This window comes from Antennarius striatus, chromosome 15 (assembly GCF_040054535.1).
Source record: "Antennarius striatus isolate MH-2024 chromosome 15, ASM4005453v1, whole genome shotgun sequence".
Taxonomy (NCBI): Eukaryota; Metazoa; Chordata; class Actinopteri; order Lophiiformes; family Antennariidae; genus Antennarius; species Antennarius striatus.
This window is the reverse complement of record NC_090790.1, coordinates 15,377,306-15,399,059: the sequence shown is the minus strand read 5'-3', so window position 1 is coordinate 15,399,059 and position 21,754 is coordinate 15,377,306. Positions and strand designations below refer to the sequence as shown.

Here is a 21,754-nt window from a genome sequence, read left to right as displayed (position 1 = left end):
CAGACAGACATGGAAACAGGATTTAAAAGTTAGCATGAAGTCAATTTAGTAGGAAAACAGCCGTTAGCAATAAAAGAAGGTCACATGATCACAACCATCCTGTCACACCTTCACGCCCTTTTTTTCGGGATGTTTTACGTCGTCTACAAACACACAGAGTCATTAATGGGGCCCAAAGTACTGGTCACCAGTTTAATCAGGTCTGTACAGCAGAATGAAGCTAGCAGGACATTTGGCAGCACAAATTAACACTCCAATGTTACCTGGAAAACATGGAAGGCCCACATGGTGGGCCACGAACACACAACCTGCTGTTCAAAAGAAGATGGCTTCAAAACTGAGACATCAGATAACAAATACTTGTGACAAAATCAAAAAACAACACAATTATTAGTGCAGACTTCAGCAGCACAAGTGGTAAAATAATAAAACTTTATACATATATACTGTATATATATATATTTATATATATATATACATTTATATATATATAGACACAAGGTTTGAAATCCTTCCAGTCTTTTGAAGGCTTGCAGGATTTCATGCAAAAGAATCAGTCAGAAGCATTGTGTTCATAAAGGCATCAACAGAGGAATGTTCCTGGTTCTGATGCACCACAACACTGGTACTATCACTATAGCTAACAGGCTAGCTAACAGACTAGCTACAGGGAACAACCTGATGCTAACATCATGAACACATGTGCTTCTGTGTTTAAAGGCATTAATCTACCCTATCAGGTGGTTCTAGCAGGACAGATGTGCACAGAGTTGTGTGGAACTTTGTTCACGACCGGCTGACAGTGCAACACTTTGGCGCTTTATAGAGGAAAGAAAAAGCAAATATCTCCATTCAGACAATACTGGAACATCTGATTAGAGCGTTTTGTTCGACGGGCTTGCAAGGTGGCTACCAAGAATACAAGTCTTCAGTTTAAACTGGAACAGGGAGCTGCTGAACTGGGATTACTGGCTGGGACTTTCTGAATGCCTGTTGGTTCCGTTCCTGGTTTTTAACTAGACCGGGATGGTTGTTCAGGGTGTTACGTTTTCTTAAGATATGTCCTCAACAAACTGGAATCATGACTCATTCACTCAGATCAACAGCTCTAAAGTATATTTACAGTTCAGGTCAATCAGCTGGACTGAAGACGGTTCGTATCAGAGGTGTCTTCACTTTTGAACGACTTTCACGTATGTAACCCAATTGGGAGTGGCCGATGTAGATATTTACAATTACAATTTCACATGACTTTATTGAAGAGATGAACTATGACCTGGATTGTGGCGTCGTTCAGTCAGTAAGCAGTAGCTCGTGTCTGACATCAAACTGCGTGACGGATTTCTGCTCTGAACCAGGTCAGATGAAAAGAGAGTGAAATATAAATAACTTGTTTTCGAGCTTTTCCTAATGTTGGGGTTTGGATTCCAATGTTAGAAAATATGATTCCACTGTTAGGACTCAAGATTCCACAGGTCTGATGGTACCTAGAACCAGAACATTATGTTGGCTTTTAGGGGACAGGCAGACAGGCTTCCTGTGTGAACATTCAAACACTAACTTCCCTCATTCTGTGACCTCTGGAGTTCATGTGCCCTGGACATTCCAGACTGCCCCCTGTTGGTACGTGAGCAACTGGCAGATGTCAGTAAAGACCTAATAAAAAAATTAAATTACAGCAAAAAATATTTTTGGTTTATTAGATAAGGAACAACCAAAAGCTTCAAGAGCTACGAATCAGTGAAATTTGATATTGATCAACCCTGAATCAGCACTCTGTTGTGCGACTACTCCAATGGTAGCTTTAAAAGTTACCATGGTTACCCATGATGGGCTGGGGTAGCCTTCTGCCACTGGTGCTGAATCCACACTAAGACATGAGGGTGGAGGCAGCGATTGCTCACAGTCTAATTGGTATCCAAACGGTTCAGTTCCAGTGTGACGCTAGATGTGTAGTAATGCTGTTAAATGTTGCATTCATTTCAGGAATCATTAATATGTGCTCAGATGAAGGAAAGAAGTGGTGGCGCTAATGTCAATAAAGTGTCAGAGCACGGAACAAATGGATCTGACCGGGGTATAGACAGAAGGTCATCATGTGGAACGTTCTCCTCTACTGCTGTGTGTTGTACCACCAGAGTACTGCAGTAGAAGGTCATGATACAGCAGGAAAGACAGTCTGGGCAACAGCTACCGGGCACCTGGGGACATGTTCTCTGTATCAGTCAAACGTTTCCCATCTCCTCTTAAGATCTTCCACTTTCTTTTTTGGCTTGGCCAGAGTCAGCAGATCCTCAAACGGGTCCTGACTCGTCTTTTTGTCTTCCTCAACATGGAATGGCTGCAAAATCCCGGCTGTACTGGGGACAGAGTCTGCCAGACTGGAAAGCGTGTGGCTGCTGGCGGAGGAATTGGGCAGGGCGCCGGCGGCTGTTGGGAAGCTGGACTGGAGCCGTCCGTAGCTCGGCGGTAACGTCGAACTTCCTGATGAACGCTGGCTGTAGAGCCCTGGCAGCGTGGAGAAGGCCTGTGGCGTCAAGCGAGGAGCATGTCCATACGAGCCTGCACTGAAAGGGTTACCAGCAACAACCGGGGAGTAAGTCACGTGATGGGGGGGTTGCAGCCGAGACGGGGCAAAAGGGTTAAGGGGTATGTGCGAATACAGTGGAAAAGGAGGCAAAGCCTCTGGGTAAGACCTGAGTGATGTGACGGAGGGTGGCGACACACAAGTGTTACGCCCATCACCCAAAGACATAGAACTGGTTGGTGCAGAGATATTCAGGGGGTCTAGGAGGCTTATTAGGTCTCTACTGTTCTCTGTGACCTGTGGGGGCTTCAGAAGGTCTTCATTTGTAGTCATACTTAGAGCTTGCCGAAACTCTTGACCCCCTAAAGTTGTCCCGCCTTCGATGGTTCCTGTTGCTTTAGAACGGGACTGAGGCAAGGGAGGAGCTAGGACACCACCAAGCTCAGGGGTCTTCCTGCCATGGGGACGGGGAATAGTGATGTTGCTGGGAGTGGAGGGATCCAAGGGGTCTGGGACAGTTGTCTCACAGTTGGAGGGCTGGGTTTCTGTCTGCACAGGAAGTTGGAGCATTGGGGTTCTGTCACAGACAGGAAGCACACAGGCTGACTCGGTTCTGTCATCTTGGCCTCGACCCCACAGTTTGTGGTAAGGAGTGGACATCTTTAGGCCTGGAAGGGTCCGCGTGTGTTCAGCAACACTCAGGTCGATCCGCTGCAACCACAAGAAACAGTTCATGGTAAACCCAATCGTCCCAACAGTCCTCGTGTTTCTGGACCATTAATGTTCATTGGTTCATTGATTACACTGCATTTTTCTCTGATCTCTGATCCCAAACCTCAAATCGGGACCAAATGCACTACTAGAAGCAACACTATTGTGACAGTGGTAAACAAAATGTGGACCTCTGACCTGGAAGGTGAACTTTGGATGCAGGTCGTCAGAGTCTTTAGGTGTCCGCAGGTCCTCAAGACTTTTAGCCAAGGTGATTGATTGGCTGTCGGGTTCATCCTGGCAGCCGAATATGTTGTCCAGAAGGGTGACGTTGGAGAATTTCTCATTAACTGGACTAGGAGGGGCAGTGTGACTCTCTGCCCCCAAACCAGGATCATCTCCTATCAGCTCCACCTCCTTCAGAGAGTGGTATGGCTGCGGTCTGCGGGGACAGAGATGGACCAGCCATTATTCCTCTCACATGTGGACCACAGAACTTTATTAATACTATAATTGTTAGATTATGATCAGGCATGTCAGGCCTGCTGTGTGTTCGGTTCAGTTGTTGAGGTAAAGCATCAGGATGGATAGAGCCTATGTTCTCCTCTCCTCAAACATATCCAGACAAACTTAGAGTGAAATAAGTGATAATGCTACCAGCGTACACATGTGACCTACAGGCCACGCCTCCAGGGAAAATACATTAGATTATGATCACATGTGTTTTATCTGTTCTGTACCAGAACTTTAGGAGAAAGAGGCAAGCTGGCAGGCAAACAGATGAATGTGAGCAAACTTTTATAGGTTTAAAATAAGCACAAAAGCTCTAAACAGCAAGGGAACCCTAATCCAGTCTAATCCACACTAACAACCTTCATCTGAACCTGAATCTGTGTTTGATCATGACCCTGGGGATGTAAACCCACGACCTCAGGCAGTGCTGTTCACTGCTTCCAGCACTGCTGGCAGTGGCATGGTCCAACCAGACAACAACATCCTGTACTTGTCAGCAACATCACGTGACGTGTGAAACATGTTAGCACACAGCAAGAGGAGGAGCTGACAGAGGAGTGTTAGTCAATCAGCAGAGAGGTGCGTACAGAGGCGACCAATCAAAAGGCACGGAGAAGAGGAAGCTGTCAGGAAAGCCAGACACGGAGTCATCGTCACACTGCAGCTCGTCTCCGGACGAATCCTCTGACAGAAAGACGGTGTAGTGGCGAGTAGGACGGACAGAGCTGTAGGGAGAAGAAGGAGGACAAGACGAGAGTCACCAAGCATTCCAGATGTTAGTCTAGCAGGTGAAAAGATCAGGAGAGAAGAACCGGCAGAACGTAAGCTGGAAGAGGAGTGTTAACTGCTGTGTGATAGGATCCCTGTGTGTGTGTGTGTGTGTGTGTGTGTGTGTGTGTGTGTGTGTGTGTGTGTGTGTGTGTGTGTGTGTGTGTGTGTGTGTGTGTGTGTGTCTGCAAAGAGATCTGATAAAGCTCCCAGAATGGGATGCTACCGGAGTGGTAAGACCAAACGTGAAGGTTTTTTCTTGTATTCATGAACTACATTGAGCTGATAGGCGCCATCTCCCTAACCCTAGCCGGTAGGGTTAGGGAGAACCACTGTGTAGATGTAGAGACCTGAAAAAAATGCATACATAATTAAATGCTGAACACCTCTTAAGTCAGACCGTGACGCATGATGAGAAAGAAGTTTTTCTATAGTTTTATTGTACTTTCCATCCCAAAAAAACAGCCGTTTTATTTAATTTAAATCCAGTTTAATGAAGGTCACTGTGCAATGGATGAGAAGAGCACATTGTCAGCAACAAACAAACAAACAAACAAACACAAACTCACTCACAACAACAAAGTAACAAACAAACAAAAGTTAGATGAGAACATGTTTTACACCTCAGGTTCCTTCGTGTCCTTTCTGACTCTGTAAACTGAGATCTAGTGTAATAAAGTCATGCTTACTGCTCAAAGCTGCTTTCCAGACTCACGTTGCTGCTCGGTCTCTTCAACAGCATCGGCGGCCCAGCCTGTATTTAGAAGAAGTAGGAGGAACATAGACAAGAAGGTCAAACATGGACTCCGCAAATTAAAACACACGAAAGGACAGAGAAAACCTTCACTCAGCAAATCTCAATACTGACAGAAAAATCACACTGACTAAAAACTGGAACTATAAATACCTACTCATCAGTTCTAGTCTGACCTTAGTTAGTGGTCCTCCAGATGGATCGACCTGGTAGAGGTGGACCATAAAGTGTAAGGAATGTTGTGAAATTACTAGTTATCATTAAACTGTTCACTAGTTCAGCAGTCTGAAGTTAGCATTTCTCCAGTTCAACAACTGAAAGCCTTTTTTAAAGGGAGTCTGGGAGAGAAACTAAACACTGAGTCATCATTACAACCTTTGTTAAACACGGTTTATCACCAGAAAATGTTGTTTTCATTCATCCATATGTTCAAACAGCTGTAAATGTCAGACTAGACAGACACCAATGTGGAACCAGTTGTTAACACAGTTAACCTCTGATTAGCAACACATAGACTGTGTGTAAGCCGTCAGCAGACGTCACACAGTGGGTGGGGCTCAGGGCCTCCAGCTGTTCATGTGGGCTCAGAGTGGACATCAACACCAGATGTGAACGGGCCTCTGACTCACCTTTCACACAGTGTAGAGACACTTCATGATCATCAGCATAACTACACTCCATAGAGTACTAATGTGCCAAAATAAAGACTAATATAGGGTAAAAATGTGAACCCAGAACATGAAAAAAAAAAAGATACTAAATATAGTAAAAAGATGCTTCTGCTAACTAGTCTCTAACCAGTCAACCCTTCGTACATGAACACACCAGAACTCCGACTATACTTCTGTAAACATTACCCCCGTGAACCACCCCTGCACCACTTCTTCCTACCAACCTGTCCAAAGTGCACAGTGATTGGCCTAAGGTTGTCTAAAGTCTGTAGTGGCCCCTCCCTCCTGATGGTGCCAGGGGAGGAAGTAGAGTCGGCTGTGTTGTCGTTGTCAATGACGACTGATCCTCCAGAGGAGAAGCCATTTTCTGCCGGCTCCTACAAAACAGGAGACACAGGAAAGTGGAGATTGACATGAGCGATAGGATTGTAGTATTAAAAGTAAAAATGATCAGCAGTCTTTGTCCAGCTGTGGACAGCTTCGTACCTTCTGCTTCAGCCGGCTTCGGACCTCCTTGATTCTCATCTTTGCGTGGTCCTTAGCCTATCGAACAGAAACAGAGTAGCATTATTATCCTCTGGTTCCTGTCGTCTCAGTTCAATGCGCAGCTGACAGGAAACAATGGTATGCTTACAAACTTGTAGACTGTCTTCATGGCTGGGTTGGCCCTGGTCTTCATTGTGTTGAGGAGAGCCCCGCTCCCTTTCTGTTAAACATGTATACATCATTAGTCTCTAATTGTGGACCTTGTCCTGTAATAGTGAAAAGATTCTAATCAGAATAGGACTGTTTGAAGGTCTGAAGCCTGTCTAGCACCACATAAAGGTGCTGGTGTTCATTATACACACCAATAATCAGAGAAGCACTTAAGCATACGTTGGTTTTCTTAGATTGTTGGAGGCTGCTCAGAAGTCAAGCTGGACGTGGGACGTGTGGCAGTGAAGCTGTCAGATCATGTGATGTGGTCATGATGGTCATGTGACAAACATATCACGAGCTCTGACACCCTACACAGCTCTGATGCTACGTGCATGTATTCTGTTGTTTGACAGCATCCAGACTGGCTCACCTTCACAGTGAACAGCCACTGGTGGTAGGTCTTGTCACTGCCTGTGGAGAGCATGCAATACATTATCAGGCAGTGTATTCACAACAACCTTTGCTTTATTGATTTACTGCCACTGTCTAAAGCTGAATGAAGTTCATTCTGAGTGCTGGTATTCCATGAACAGTAGCTCACTGCATTTAGCATTTAGTAATATTGTTTAGCAGAGTGGATTAGCAGAGTGATATACTTCCTTTTTCATAACTGTGACTGGCAGCAATCTTCATTTAGATTCTTATAAATGATATAGTGCTAGAATGAATTGAGAAGATTGTAAATCACATGACCTGGAGCATGACAAAGCAAGAAACGAAACAAAGTGTAACGCATCAGTTCCTGCTCACCTGCATATTCACTCATATTGATCTCATCCTCAAAAACGTCACTGAAGCCCTCTCCAGAGTTCAACAGGTCCAAACGGCCATCAATGAACTGTAGGTGGAACCACATGCATTAGCCTGGAACGTGTGTGTGTGTGTGTGTGTACGTACCTGCTTGAAGAGCTGCAGCTGAATGGCGTTCTGCAGGAACTGTCTCATGGCGCTGTAGCGATGGTTCAAAAACGTTTCCTCGTTGAACGTGATTGGCTCTCCCTAAAAAGAACCAAACCAGAGTTCCCTTCATCAACCAGTCAAACAAATGTCTGGACATTTATGTACTGGTCAAAAGTCATCCATCGTGATGCCTGGTCCACCTGAATGAAGTAACTGTCTCCATCCAAGGTCTGAGGACTGAGAGCTGGAGCTAACAAACTACGTTCTATGGTTCACTGGACAACACAGGTAAACACACACCAGGTGTGTCTGACAGCCTCCATGCTGTCTCAGTCATGTTCACTACATCTGTTTACACATAATGCTATTAATGTGTACAGTGCGTGCTCACGGGCTCGATCTGCAGGGCGTTCCGGTAGCAGCCAAACAGCGCCGCCTGGCTCTTGAGGAAGGCCCGGGCAACGCCGTCGCCAGTGGTCGCTGAAACCTTCTTCAGACGACTCTTCAAAGACGACACCTGTCACGCAGAACGTAAATGTTAATAAACACACAACGTTGGCCTTCACACAGGGGATGATGTCATCGACAGAGTGGCGCTCTCTCACCACGTCATTAGGTAAGCTCTGGAGGTCATCATAGGGCGACTCCAAGGTGTTGGTGTCTACGTTCAGTAGCACAACATCGTCCAGAGCCAACGCCCGCACTCTCTACAGGGACAGAGGTGGAGTCAAACGTGTGTGTGTGTGTGTGTGTGTGTGTGTGTGTGTGTGTGTGTGTGTGTGTGTGTGTGTGTAAAAATATTGCTCCAGCTGAACTATCATTTAGTGACCGATGGGGGCTTTAGGTGGGCGACGCCCCTTAAAGCTGAGAGTGAAATTATCAACAAGAAAACATACACAGACAAAATGAGCCAATATATTTAATGAAAAGTTAACTTACATTTTTGATAAAGAGTTCATTCATTGATTTTCTTTCATTATCGTTCTCATGAGAAGAGAATAACCTCAATAACCATGAGGTTCCTCAACCTCCTCCAATCAGCAGTCTGTGATTATAAAGTGCAGGTTGTGATTGGACACCTACCTCAGTCAGACTGGAATGCAATCCTATGAGGTAGGGCATCGGTGCACTGAAACAGACACACACTGGGTTACAGACCGTCCACAGACAGAACTGAAGACATTCATCAGCTCACAGCTATGCTACCTCCCAGTTATGCTAGCTATGCTATGGATCCACTGTGACTCAGGCGTCACACTAAAACACACACAAAAATGAACCACTGACAGAAGCACAGACATACACATGGCCTTGCACTGACTTTTTGTCAGTGGCGCTCCTGCAGGTTTGGCCGCGGCCCACCAGCGTACTCACCAGCAGTAGTCCAGCAGGTGTGGAGGCAGGACTGGGATGTAAACATGTTGCCAGTGCATGGGGTACAACATGGCTGCAGAGCCGTGGACACATGCTGTTAACTGTGGAAAAGATGAGGTCAGACCTTCAGCAGTGTCAGAGTCAGCCGCAAACTTTTATCTACACAGTCTGTTTAAACAGTTCACATTTCCTGTCTAACTACAACATTCGGACAGTCTGTAGACTGAGTCTTTATCCAACACAGATCCAACAGCCCCCTCACCGGAAAACCACTCATACTATGGGCACAACAGTGACTTGAAGAAACCTCAGCTGGGAGAACAGACGTGCACTGTTGCTTCATTTCTAACCGTGTAGAACTATGTGTGTGTGATGTCTCCTGAGATGCACCACAAACTTGTTAAAGCCTCTAATGAACTGCGGTGACCCTGTAGGGGGCAGTACAACTTCTCAACAGGCACCGATTGGTCCACACTTTAAAAGATTTAAACGCCTCGCATCTATTTTCTCACAATCCTGCATCATTTACGACTCTTGACAAGAATTGAAGGTTGATCATGTAATGGTCAACTAAAATAACTGCACTACACCATCTTTCTTCAAAGGAAAGATCAGTTGGATTTATTCATCTCCAAACACAAAGGAAATTATTTCCAGATTTTTTTTGCTTTCTGCTCTGCTGTCTTTGATTTATTTAAGACTAATGTCATGATTCCTTCATAAGTGTGTGTAGTGTGAAATAAGTACTGTCACATGATCAAAAAACACTTATTTTCACTGTAAATGGTCTTTATAATACCACTGATATATGAATAATAATCATACTAATAGCTGTTATTAACTGTTGCGACTGCTAGCACGACTGCTAATAAAACACAGTGGGAGGAGACACACTGATTTAATTGCGCTCTTCTATCCAGTGAGCGTCGTAGACAACGGATGACATATGACTAAACGTTTGTATCGTCCCTACAGGTGGCGAGTGACACCAAAGGAGCTGGCGACACTTACGGTGCTCAGCTTGCTGCAGCAGATGAGGATCCGCCGTTCATAAAGCATGCTAGCGTACAGGTGAAGCATGTTGTTGACATCCACCGCTACAAAGTACTCCGTTAGGTTTCTCTGCACGGGGCAAACACAACCAGAGACGCAGCAGAAGTTACGTCAGTTCTGTTGTACAGACACAGTACTTACAGCAGTGTATTACCCCACTTCTGGAAAACATGACAGGAAATGACATCACTCACATTCTCAGGTATGCTGGGGAGGTCCCCTGTATCAGGCACAGTGAAGAAGGAATGCTAGAGGAGACACAAATCACACCATGAGTGTAAATGATGGGATGTGAAGCTGGCAGCTTTCCTCGGTGGAAGCAACTGTGGTCAGAGCAGACTCACCATCCCCAGGTGAACGGGGACTCCTGGCTCAGGGATCCGGAGTGAGTGCAGCGACACCAGGAGCTCCTGCCACTGGCATTCCTGTGAAGATCAGGACTCCATCAACACTAACAGAAGAACTCCAGTCCGCTGCCAGACAAGCGTCGGCACCGCCGTGTGGCACAGACAACAAACCAACCAGCAGCTTTTAGTGTGACTCAGGATTTACAGAGTGGGGGGACAATGAATTTGATTGACCATGAACACCAGTTAAGATGTTTTCAGGAGCTGGGATGTAAGCTGAGCTCTCCTCTGAGAATGTTAAGTTCTGATGGACTGAAAACGATAAAACTGTAAACCCTGACTCACCTGGCCTTTAATGGTGTAGTCTGCAAGGATGTTAAGCAGCTTGTAGAAAACCTCAAACCAGGGAAGGTAGCTGAGAGCACATAACAAAACATTAAATATGATAATGGTCTCATTTTTAAATTACTGTCAGGGGTATATTGGATTGCTCTATCTTTAATATTTTAATCTATATCACTGAGCCGATTGCCTTATTTAGTTCCTTTACAACATTCAACAGTTCTACTAAACAGTTGTGTACCGGTATGCTACATGACTACCTAGCAAACACATCCTTCAGCTGGCGCTGAGAGCTAACGGCACACAAACCCTCACCTGAGGATGCAGTAGCAGGTGTGAGCGCCTGAGGAGAGGCGACAAAATCCAAATCTCTGTTTGCTCTCAATATCAGTCAGCACAAAGGTGAAGTTCTGGCCCACCTGGTTTACTGTCAGGCTGCAGGACCAGAGTTCAGAGGGGTCAGAGTTCAGACAGAGAGAGAGCAGAGATGAGAGGTTGTATGGATACACACACACACACACACACACACACACACACACACACACACACACACACACACACACACACACACACACACACACGTGGATTGCAGCTTAGTTTCAACTGGCAGAGCTGGTTCAGCTCGTCTGCAGTTAATAACTATACAGTATGAGTGTGTGTGTGTGTGTGTGTGTGTGTGTGTGTGTGTGTGTGTGTGTGTGTGTGTGTGTACCTGTCCTTGTTGAACGGGAAGCAGAACTTGGGTACAGTCTGAAGAGTTTCCTGTAGGTCAGAAAAAAATCCACTTGAATGGAGATGTCAGTAGTTACAGTACATTTTGTCTGTATCAGTCTGTATCGGTCTCTCGGTCTGTAGCAGTCTGTATCGGTCTGGAGAGGATATGGCATGACTTGTGTTTATAACTGTGCTCTGGTGGAGGTTGGGTGGTGAACCTCAGCCTCACACAGAAATACACTCAGGACACAACAGTGGTGCATTCACTGGTGAACCAAAACACCAGAGTCAAGACAGATGTATGAACCAGAGGGTAATCCAACACAAACCCTAACCCCAACCACAACCCTAACCATACTGAAGGAAGACACCAATGCTGTGAAGCAGGTTTGTGTGCCCGACCTGGTCAGCGTAGTCCTCAGGAAACCGCCTCCGGACCTCCAGCCCTGTTAGACATGGACACACATGAGATCAGTCAGGAGAGTCAGCCTACACAGGCAGGCCTACCAAACATCGTTTCCTAAACTCCTACGTGAGGTCAGTAAATCCGTCTGATGTTCAGAACGTTTTGGTCACCAGTTTTCATCCGATTCTGTTTCTCCTGGTTTCTGCACCACCATGAAGGGTCGCAGGAGGTTGGAAACTTCTGATCAGGAACACTTGCTTCTTGTTGCTTTCATAACAGGACCATATCAATTCATGATCTATGTTGATGTTCTCACAGTTCCAAACCTTTGCTCTTTACTTGTCAGCCTCTGAGCAGAACATTCAGAGTTTGTAGAGATTTGTCCTTTTGAATGGAGGAGATGACCAGACCGATTCTCTTGGTTAGAAGCTCCAGAATCATACCTCTAAGGTAAGGACAGTAACGTGGTGTGTTTCCACCAACATTCACCCTGGACACAGCCAGTGGAGCACAAGAGAGGTTGCTGCCCTATAGTGGGACACCATGTTGACATGACTCAGCATCTGCTGCCCTCTAGTGGAAGACCATGTTGATATGACTCAGCTCATGTTGACATGACTCATCATCTGTTAGGCTGCTGTTCAGACTGCAGTTAAACCGGATTCCAATCAGATTCCCTTTCATATCTGATGTTTACGGCTGACTGTCCACACTGTTTCTAGCAAATGTCCAAATGGGCTCTTGCTCTGTTCAAACTGGGCCACATTATTGGGCGACCTGACAGGTTGCCGTTGTAACGACATTGGAGCCTAATGCTCCGTTACGTCTGATGTTCTTTTTTCTGGCGCGTTAGCTCTTGCATTGCGTAGAGTGATGTGATTTGACGTTAAGTCATGGAGTTGGTGCAAACATTTGGTAACTGCCTCTATCCCACTATGTCTGAATGTCTGAGAAACTTTCTGTTTCCAGTGAACCTCAAGCTTTCAGACACTTACCAGAGCTGAGTGTGTCCAGATGGCCGACCTCCAAGTACACCTCAAATGTGGACTCAGGATTCTCTCTGGAACACAGAAAAAAACCTTCAGCTTGCAGCCAAAGTTTGGACATTGATAGAAAAAAAATCCCGCCTTTAATTTGTCTGACACTTGTCATCAATCATGACGCTCCCCTTCATCAGGGGGGCAGCATCGACCCAAACTTCAGTCAGCAAACGTTCAACGCGAGAAGCTGGAAGCAAATCTCAACGAGTCCAACATTAATTCAACTCCACTTCAAACCAGCATGGATGGTGAGCCTGACTTGTGTTGATCTCTTCCTGTCTAGTCCTCCATTAGTGACCAGTTCGACTGGGGGCCTCCTCTAGTCCAGGACCCATGTGGGCTCTCTAGAAATGAAGTCAGTTTGGTAGAGACACCTGGTCAGACCTCCACAATGGATTTGGTGCTGTGTGGACTACTAACAGAATATTACCAGAATAACAACGGAACATTACCAGAATACTACCAGAATACTACCAGAATACTACCAGAATACTGCACTGAGTGTGGGAAAAGGTAATACAGATAGAATGTGGTCTAATATCAGTATGGGGAGGGTTCATAAAAGTTTAAATTAACATAAAAAATAAATAGTTTGGCGCTCTAACGCGGAATTCGTTAATCGCGTGTTGTTCCTGGAACGCATTAACCGCGAGGAACGAGGGCGCACTGTACTACCAGAATACTACCAGAAAACTAACAGAATACTAGCAGACTACTAACAGAACGCTACTACTACTGATCTCCTGCTGGAACCAGAGGAGGAACCACAGGAGGAACCACAGGAGGAACCAGAAGAACCCCTCCTGGTCTTCAGCTCGTTCCACTGGTCTTCTTCACCTAAACGGTTTAGTTGAAGTCACCAGTGACCAATCACCTGGACGGTACCGTCAGCACCGACCAGAGGCTCAGGCTGCCTGTCATCCGTAGCAGAATCCGGTGGATGAGCACCGGAGCCGGTCATGAGCTGCAGTTCTACCCGGTGCCTACCGGCTTCCTACAGACATCCGATGGAACCTACTGGACCTCCGACCAGGACACACTTTACGGATGGTTTTCCGGTCCAGTCGGTGTTTCCTCTGTGTCGCAACAAGTCGGGCCTCGAACCTTCACCAGTGTAAACGGCTAACGGGAGGCTCGCGCCTGAAACCGGAGCAGCTCGCGCCTTGAACAAGGGCGGCGCGCGCCTGGAACCGGATGGTTAACGTTCTTACTTGAGTCGGGAGCCCATCCTGGCTGCTCGGCCCGCCGACGCGTCTGTCCGGTACGTGTTTTCAGACGCGAACCTGTCGCGCACACCGCACCGCCATAGCTGTCAACACGCGTAGATCAGCTCCGCCTCGCGAGGGATTCTGGGACATGTAGTCCCTTCTCCCCAGAATGTGTTTTTCCACCTGAGGATGCCGTGTGGCTCTAGAAACTACAGCTACCACAATGCACCGCGTCGACCATCATGATGTCCCGTGATCAGATGTGTCCGTCAACCCGCAAATTTACCGTTATAAATCACACCTGCGGACACGCGAGTTTATTGTACAACCTCGTTCTTTACGAAGGCAAATGAACTCACGTGGAAAAATGAGTTTCTGTTCAACGTGGAATTTTTTTGTATGATTTTATGATGAAATAAGTTCTTGACTGTGTGTCACCCTAGTGATCCAGATGCTGACGGTTCTGATGAGTTCAGGTGTTCGTGTCTGCAGTGGAAACCCTCATCCAAAAGTACAGGTTCATCTCGATTTACGTCGCTCTCGATTATACGACGGTTCTCAATAAAATTACATAGAAAAATAAAAGTTCACGTCATCCCCCCCCCCCCACTTTACGTCTCTCTGCCACAAATACTGGAATCATAAAATCACTAGTAAACTTAAAAAAAACATGTAATTTCATGTTATGATGTCATATAATCAGCTGGTAGCAACTCATGTCACCCACAATGAGGAAGAAGAGCTGAGCAGGAGACGGCGTAAAATTGAGTTATATCAACTTAATAATATTAAAGACATTCATTAATAAAACCCAGGACAGAACTGGCTCAGTCTACATGTTGGTGTGGAGAGGAGTTAATTAGACTGAGCCTGCGTGGCAGCGGCACACTCCGGGCGGGGGGTGGCGGACTCGGGGGGGGGGAGTTGCTCAACACACACGGACCTCCGCGCTGCAGCAAGGCGTGGAGGGGGGGGGTGTTCTTCACGGACTGCTCTACAGGTAGGACCCGAACCCGGGTGGTCGTGGGGGGGGGGGGGGGGTTGGGGGTGGGTGGCTCGTGTCGGACGTGTGGAATGTAGGCGCGAGCCCGTGTTGTTGTTTCCCGCGAGCTCAGAACGCCCCCCCGAGCAGCTTCCGTCTGTTGAAGCCGCACACCCCCTGACACGGAGCTAGCTGCGTTAGCTTCAGCCTGGGGAGGGAAACCCACGGAAACAGTGCTGCGTGGATTCCTGGTGAGGTCACGACGTGTTTACACGCAGTTGGACCGTTCATACCGAGGGTCGCGTCGGTCGGGACGGAACACGCAGCGTGATCACTGACGGTAGGCGGACAACAACACAACACTGACACTAACCCGCTGACACTAACTAACCCACTGACACTAACCAACCCACTGACTGCCCAATAACTAACCCACTGACGTGCAGATCGATCTGCATGACACCCACGTGATCGATCTGCGTGACACTATAGTTTTGGGGGGGCAGGTGTCGTGATTCAGGAACACGCGGGTCATCGTTTCCTGAGTGGTCAGGAAATGAGGAGCCCCCCCCCCCCCCCCCCCAGCCCCCCCCAGCAGGCAGGAAAGCTGCAGGGCGTGCCTGGCCGTGGGGTGTCGGGACAGAGAGTCACGGGTGGGTGCTGGTGGTTCTGAGGGGGTGTGGGCAGCCAAGGTCAAATGAGAGGCTAGAATTAGTCACGTGTCATGGGGAAACAGCTGGTCAAACATTAACTAACCCTAACCTGGAGAGCAGTTTGATAACCAGAAAGGCTTCAGTGCAGGAGCTACGGCTAACGTTAGCTTAGCTGCAGCCAGTCACGAGTACAACATCTGGGTCATCATCATTTAATGAACTACCTGTTTGGAGACGTTGTCATGGGGACGACTGAGGTTCTGTCACTGTGTTGGCTGATGTTAGCATAGCATGTTCACTAGCATTAATGAGCACAGACTGATCCCTGTGTTTGTTGTTCCATGTTATCAAACCCAACCACACACACACACACACACACACACACACACAGAGTCCTGCAGGGACAGTATTTCATGTGAGGCATCTCCATGATACCAATGCTGTAGGACTGGTCACCAGACTAAATGAGCTGGTACCATGGTAATGGGCTGGTACTACTGGTATCATGTGTGGGAGGTGGGGTTGACCCTGAGAAGATCACCAGTTCATCACATGACAGAAAGACGACCAACCAATCACACTCTCAGTCACACATATGGACTGACCTATTAATTATGTTTGTGTCAGTGGAAGGGAAACGGAACCCAGTAGAACCCACCGAGGTACTGAGAGAACATGCATGCACCCAGAACAGTCAGAGGTCCTCAGATCCTGGTCCTGAACCTCCTAGTAGACCTGTATGGTCCATCCTGGTCCTGTAGACCTGTATGGTCCATCCTGGTCCTGTAGACCTGTATGGTCTATCCTGGTCCTGTAGACCTGTACAATCCATCCTGGTCCTGTAGACCTGTATCCATCACATTGTTCTGATGGATTTTAGACCGCATGCATCTCAGCTAAACACTTGAAGCTGACTCGTTGTCATGTTGGAGAATCATTCTTCAGATGTTTCCGACGTTGGGCGTATCGCGTCCTGTCCCCCTTCAAGTGGGTAACACCAGTCACCAGCACCTCGGAACTAGTTAGAGGAACTGAGCTCCAGCAGCACCAGATCCCCACAGGTGGCAGGCAGTCACAAGGAGAGCCAAGAGAACACAACTGTATTACAGTCCCTTCTGTCACATTCAAATGCTCTTGTCTTGGCTTTAAGATGAAACAATAGAAATTAAGAATGTAATAAGAATCCTGACATGGTGTTCCTATGTGGACCCACAGTGTGGGCCTGGATCACCATGACACAATAACGACACAACGGGTCTGTGGGGTCCTACCTAGACGTGGTGACAGCACCACATCTCCGTGGACACCAGTGGAACACCAGGGGGAATCTTGTAAGACATGATCCTGACCTGGTTGGTGGTCAGGATTCTGGTGAATTCTGGGGCATTCTGACATTAAGTGCACTATATGACGACTCCTGGAGGACACGTCCAGGATTTGACCATCTGTAAGAACCACTGTCTGACTGGACTGAATCTGATGTGAACTCTTCTCTTCCAGACGTGGGAGTGTGTGACGCCACCATGGAGGCACAGAACAACAACCAGCCCAGTCTAGACAACCAGAACAACCTGTACAAGTTAACCAGTCCAGAGGATCAGGTGGGACGCCATCAGATCACTTCTGTTTCACTTTCTAAACGTAGATGATGATGATCAAACTGTGTGGCTGAAACTCTCTTTGAATGCTGGGTAATAACGTATTTTATTCACCTTCTCTCCACAGAGAGGTGTTCCGAGCTGTAAGTACTGCTGCACGCTGGCAAACTTCCGTGTTGAGAAGAAGATCGGGCGGGGGCAGTTCAGCGAAGTCTACAAGGCCACGTACCTGCTGGAAGGGCGGCTGGTGGCCCTCAAGAAGGTCCAGGTATGTGACTCGCATGGGGGCAAGGGTCAAGGGTCCAGTCAAGGGTCAAAGGTCCAGACTAGTTATTCAGTGTGTCCATAGAGTACACCATACTCAACATGGGGGTGTACCCGAGATTTGGTTGTATTAAAAAGAAGTCTAGAAATAAAGAACGTGGATGAAAGGACAACACAGATTTTTCCACTGATGCTGGCTTAACGTCTTCATGAACGATAAACAGATTCTCCCTGTGAACCGCTGGCGTCTGATTGTGGGGTCAAAGTTCACTGACTGACTCATTTACCACTGACTGACGGTTCTAGACAGCTTTTCCTCGGCCTCGCTTTGCTTTCCAAACATAGTGGTGTTGTCCATGACTTTGCGTTCTGCTGCAGGGGCTTCTGGGTAGTCAGGACTGGAATAAAATGCTGGCCCAGTGTAGCAACATCACCTGTAGCCTAGGATTTGCTAAGCTGTCATCAAATCTAAGATATGAAACAGGTTTAGAGTTCAGACACGTTTTTCTCTATTAATGTGTAGCTTTTGATGCGTCAGAGCTTTGATGTCTTTATCATGAATCTCCTGAAGCGCCACTGCTGTCAAACTGACAGTCCAGACGTCCATCGTGTCTCATTACGGACATCTACAGGTCCAGCGAGCCTTCACCAGCCATTCATTCTAGAAATGACACTTCTGATGCTTAACATTGTGAAATCAGGTCTGGTGAATCCTTTTCAACAAGCGTAAGAATGGTTTTCACGTTAACGTCCATCTTTACCACTGCAGATATTTGAGATGATGGATGCGAAGGCTCGTCAGGACTGCGTCAAAGAGATCGATCTCTTGAAGGTAATGTTGATCAGCCATGCCCATCTGAGATGATATGTGTCCACGCCGCTTCCTGTCTGAGCTGTGGTGTTTCCTGTTTGTCCTCTGTAGCAGCTGAATCACCCCAACGTCATAAAATACATTGACTCCTTTATCGAAGACAATGAGCTGAACATCGTGCTGGAGCTGGCCGACGCCGGAGATCTGTCCCAGATGATAAAGGTCAGCAGTTCAATGGGTACTGGTCTGGTTCTCAGGGTTCTCCTGCACTCTCTCCTGCAGTAATTACATTAATGTCAATGTGTAGAGTCATAGAGTCTCTGAATATGGCCACACCCCCCAGTGAAATTCCTAGGAAACATCCTAGAATTAAGTGTAATTGCACATCCACTGCAGCAGGTGGAGGCAGCGCGCTCACGTCGGTACTAGTTAACTCTAATTAATGGAACATGTGCAGGAAGTGTTAGCTCCTCTGCTATGGTGTAGGGAGCACACACACACACACACACACACACACACAGACCAAAGAGCATGAATTGCGAGTGGGGAGTTAGAATGTTTTTCTCTTTACAAGGGGCTTGACAGTAATCAGTTGTCTTAAAACAGGGTGCAGTCAGATGGTTGGAGACCCTGACCACAGGGCCACACCCTCACGTTCTGTGGGGGTGTGTCTCCAGGTGTCACACCTCTCGCTAATCTGTGTGTTCAGTACTTCAAGAAGAAGCGGCGCCTCATCCCAGAGCGAACCATCTGGAAGTACTTTGTGCAGCTGTGTAGCGCCCTAGAGCACATGCACTCCCGCAGAGTGATGCACCGTGGTAAAAACTCTCACCTCCAATCATCTGCTGACAGCCTCCACACTCCTCATCCTCATTGTGTGTGTGTGGGTGTGTGTGTGTGTGTGTGCGTGCGCGCGTGCCAGATATCAAGCCAGCCAATGTTTTCATCACAGCCACAGGGGAAGTGAAACTGGGTGACCTGGGTTTGGGACGCTTCTTCAGCTCTAAAACCACTGCAGCACACTCCTTGGGTAAGACACACACACACACACACACATTCAGGTCCGGTCTTAAAGGTTCTGTCTGTTCTGTCTGTCCAGTGGGAACACCTTACTACATGTCCCCAGAGAGGATCCATGAGAACGGCTACAACTTCAAGTCGGACATCTGGTCCTTGGGGTGTCTTCTCTACGAAGTGAGCTCACACACATGCCCACACACACACGCCCACAGCGTGTAACACGCGTGAAACACTTAACCATGTCAGAACAAATAGTGCCTGGGAAATCCTTTCAATCGGTATCTTGTTCTTCTCACAGTGGTTGTGCTTTTTCAGTCTTGATTTGTTGTTTCCGTACCTTCAGTAATGATGTCAGATTGGTCCTGCACTGAAGGCTTCTGGTGTGGTGGAAAAAACAATATCTTTATACACATTCCTGGTTGTGTAGCCTACCATAGGCCACATGGATCACTGTGCAGCATAACCCAGATTTCAAAGGCTGCAGTGATGAGAAGATGAACAAACGTGTTAGAAACTTGTGTTAGAGGAAGTCCGCTGCTGTTCATCTTGCTGTCTTCATGCCTCCTCACATCAGTTCTGTTGGCATCACAGCATCATGTCATTCAGATCCTCTGTCTGCATTGCTATGTTAAATGTACAGTATGTCTGTATGGACATAAAGACATACAACAATGAAACCTGTTTACTGCCTGTGGGACACTTTCTCAGCTGTGTGGGTGGAGTCTGAGTCTTTTGAGGAACAACGGGATAGACTATCAGAGGTCTGATAGATCTCTCATAGAACTCAGACTGACCTCTGATACATCTCTGGTGTATCTTCCGTCCTTCTCCAGATGGCTGCGCTGCAGAGTCCATTCTACGGGGACAAGATGAACCTGCTGTCCCTCTGCCAGAAGATTGAGCAGTGTGACTACCCCCCCCTCCCACCTGATCATTACTCTGAGAAGGTAGAGCCTCAGCGTCCTCCACCCCCATAAAACATCAATTATACTGCAGACCAGGGTCTCCAACCAGAGATCAGTTTATGAATAAAGTGATTCGGGGACTGGTCAGAGGAGCAGGTGTTAAAATTATAAAAACCTTTGTCAGTTCATCAGATTTAATTTGAATACGACTGCACTTCAGTCTTTTGAGGAACAACAGGATAGACCATCAGAGGTCTGATAGATCTCTTATAGTCTTCTACAGGATTACTCATTCCAAGATCATTTTTCTGCTTTCGCTTTTTACTTGTTTATTGACTTTTGCACGTTTCCATCAGTGTTCAGATTGATGACAGGCACAATAGGGTTGGGTTAGATTAGGACCAATAGGACGCCGTCTTTATGCTTGACTCTAACTGGGCTCCCCCCCACAGCTGCGGGACCTGGTCAGCATGTGCATCAACCCGGACCCAGACCAGCGCCCAGACATCGTCTTTGTGCTGCAGATCGCCAAACAAATGCACCTTTGGGCCTCCAGCACCTGAGCAACAGCTTGCCTCAGGTCCCCCTCCTCCCAGCTCAGTCTGAGGACCCCAACTACCAGAAGCTCTGCCTGGTCCCGCACAAAGGTTTTGGACTCTGCCTAATCACCAAAGGCGGAAACCACAGAACCAGTGGTATTTCCACGTCCACACACCCAGCTCCTTTTTGTTAGACTATGTGAAGAGGAGCGTTCGTGGTGTGATACTGGTGGAGTTTCCTCCAGCTGTCTTCGTGTGGCTCCACAGGTGTTTGGTTCCACCATCATGCCGTTTGTCAGCTGGCGCTACAGAACAGTATTTAGCGCCTACTTCCTGTCATTCTCATGTCCTGCCGTTTGTAACGCTTCGATGACTCTGGCTGCTCACTGGACAGTTTGTCAGTTCTTCTCTATCCTGTTTCTGTCGAGTCGTTGCTGACAGGAAGCGGCTCTGAGGCTGATGTTGCAGTGACTGTTTGGTCAGTGAGAGGACGACTGCCACAACACACACCAACGGCTGTGGTTCCACACGTTCCCAGTCCAGGTTTTTGTCATTCGTAGGTGGACATCACAGAAAAATGTAAACAACATAAACATGCAGTATTTATAATAAAGGTGTTATTTTCAACACTCCAGCGGTGTCCAGCAGCATGGAGGAACTCTATGTAGGATTCCTTTGCCCCTGGAGCCGTCTCAAACACCGGCAACTCCTGTGAATGTTCTGGTGAATGTCCCTTCATAGGGTCTGGTTTCAAAACACTGAAAACCTTTAATGAATTTAGTCCAACTGCTCTAGTCTCCATAATTATCTGACCATAACAGAAGAACATGCATTGACTGGACCTCATCTTCCTTTCAGGGAAGGTTGGTACCATCAGATTACGCTGTAGTCACCCTGTTGTATGTTCTCTCCCTGTGCTGTGGGGTTTCTCTAAATCTGACAAACTAGTTTAATC

General features: G+C 47.1%; 2 protein-coding genes across 8 annotated transcripts; one reads left to right on the top strand and one right to left on the bottom strand.

Moving 5' to 3' along the window:
• Positions 1 to 47: 47 nt before the first annotated feature.
• On the bottom strand, positions 48 to 14,155 carry dennd1a (DENN/MADD domain containing 1A). Of its 2 annotated transcripts, XM_068335606.1 has the most exons (23): positions 14,031 to 14,155; positions 12,775 to 12,839; positions 11,776 to 11,819; positions 11,372 to 11,421; positions 10,975 to 11,094; positions 10,663 to 10,732; positions 10,315 to 10,395; positions 10,165 to 10,218; positions 9,929 to 10,039; positions 8,918 to 9,018; positions 8,627 to 8,672; positions 8,149 to 8,250; positions 7,935 to 8,060; positions 7,541 to 7,642; positions 7,394 to 7,481; positions 7,014 to 7,054; positions 6,579 to 6,650; positions 6,431 to 6,487; positions 6,169 to 6,321; positions 5,209 to 5,273; positions 4,339 to 4,476; positions 3,437 to 3,680; positions 48 to 3,238 (listed from the first exon to the last, which is right to left on the bottom strand). In XM_068335606.1, the coding sequence occupies exons 1-23, from the start codon at positions 14,045 to 14,047 to the stop codon at positions 2,222 to 2,224; spliced, it is 2,964 nt and encodes a 987-aa protein (XP_068191707.1). In that variant the 5' UTR covers positions 14,048 to 14,155; the 3' UTR covers positions 48 to 2,221. The 2 variants fall into 2 exon arrangements, with proteins under 2 accessions (XP_068191707.1, XP_068191708.1); XM_068335607.1 differs by lacking the exon at positions 4,339 to 4,476.
• Positions 14,059 to 21,431, top strand: LOC137608977 (serine/threonine-protein kinase Nek6-like). Of its 6 annotated transcripts, XM_068335658.1 has the most exons (10): positions 16,849 to 16,993; positions 17,163 to 17,263; positions 17,388 to 17,528; positions 18,294 to 18,356; positions 18,447 to 18,557; positions 19,045 to 19,153; positions 19,258 to 19,365; positions 19,435 to 19,529; positions 20,189 to 20,302; positions 20,713 to 21,431. In XM_068335658.1, exons 1-10 carry the CDS (start codon positions 16,864 to 16,866, stop codon positions 20,821 to 20,823), a joined length of 1,083 nt encoding a protein of 360 aa, XP_068191759.1. In that variant the 5' UTR covers positions 16,849 to 16,863; the 3' UTR covers positions 20,824 to 21,431. The 6 variants fall into 6 exon arrangements, with proteins under 6 accessions (XP_068191762.1, XP_068191761.1, XP_068191760.1 ...); XM_068335661.1 differs by lacking the exon at positions 16,849 to 16,993 and adding an exon at positions 14,059 to 14,080 and having other exon boundaries at positions 19,258 to 19,529; XM_068335660.1 differs by lacking the exon at positions 16,849 to 16,993 and adding an exon at positions 14,950 to 15,027 and having other exon boundaries at positions 19,258 to 19,529.
• Positions 21,432 to 21,754: the final 323 nt, after the last annotated feature.

Excerpts from the sequence above, each read along its gene's own strand:
- dennd1a (XM_068335606.1), bottom strand. Across the intron at positions 7,482-7,540 it reads AGCTGCAGCTCTTCAAGCAG|TTCATTGATGGCCGTTTGGA; the intron begins GTACGTACACAC and ends TTCCACCTACAG. Across the intron at positions 6,488-6,578 it reads TGAAGACAGTCTACAAGTTT|GCTAAGGACCACGCAAAGAT; the intron begins GTAAGCATACCA and ends TCTGTTCGATAG.
- LOC137608977 (XM_068335656.1), top strand. The coding sequence starts at position 16,864 with ATGTGGACCCACAGTGTGGGCCTGGATCACCATGACACAATAACGACA. Across the intron at positions 16,994-17,162 it reads GGAACACCAGGGGGAATCTT|ACGTGGGAGTGTGTGACGCC; the intron begins GTAAGACATGAT and ends CTTCTCTTCCAG. Across the intron at positions 17,264-17,387 it reads TAACCAGTCCAGAGGATCAG|AGAGGTGTTCCGAGCTGTAA; the intron begins GTGGGACGCCAT and ends TTCTCTCCACAG.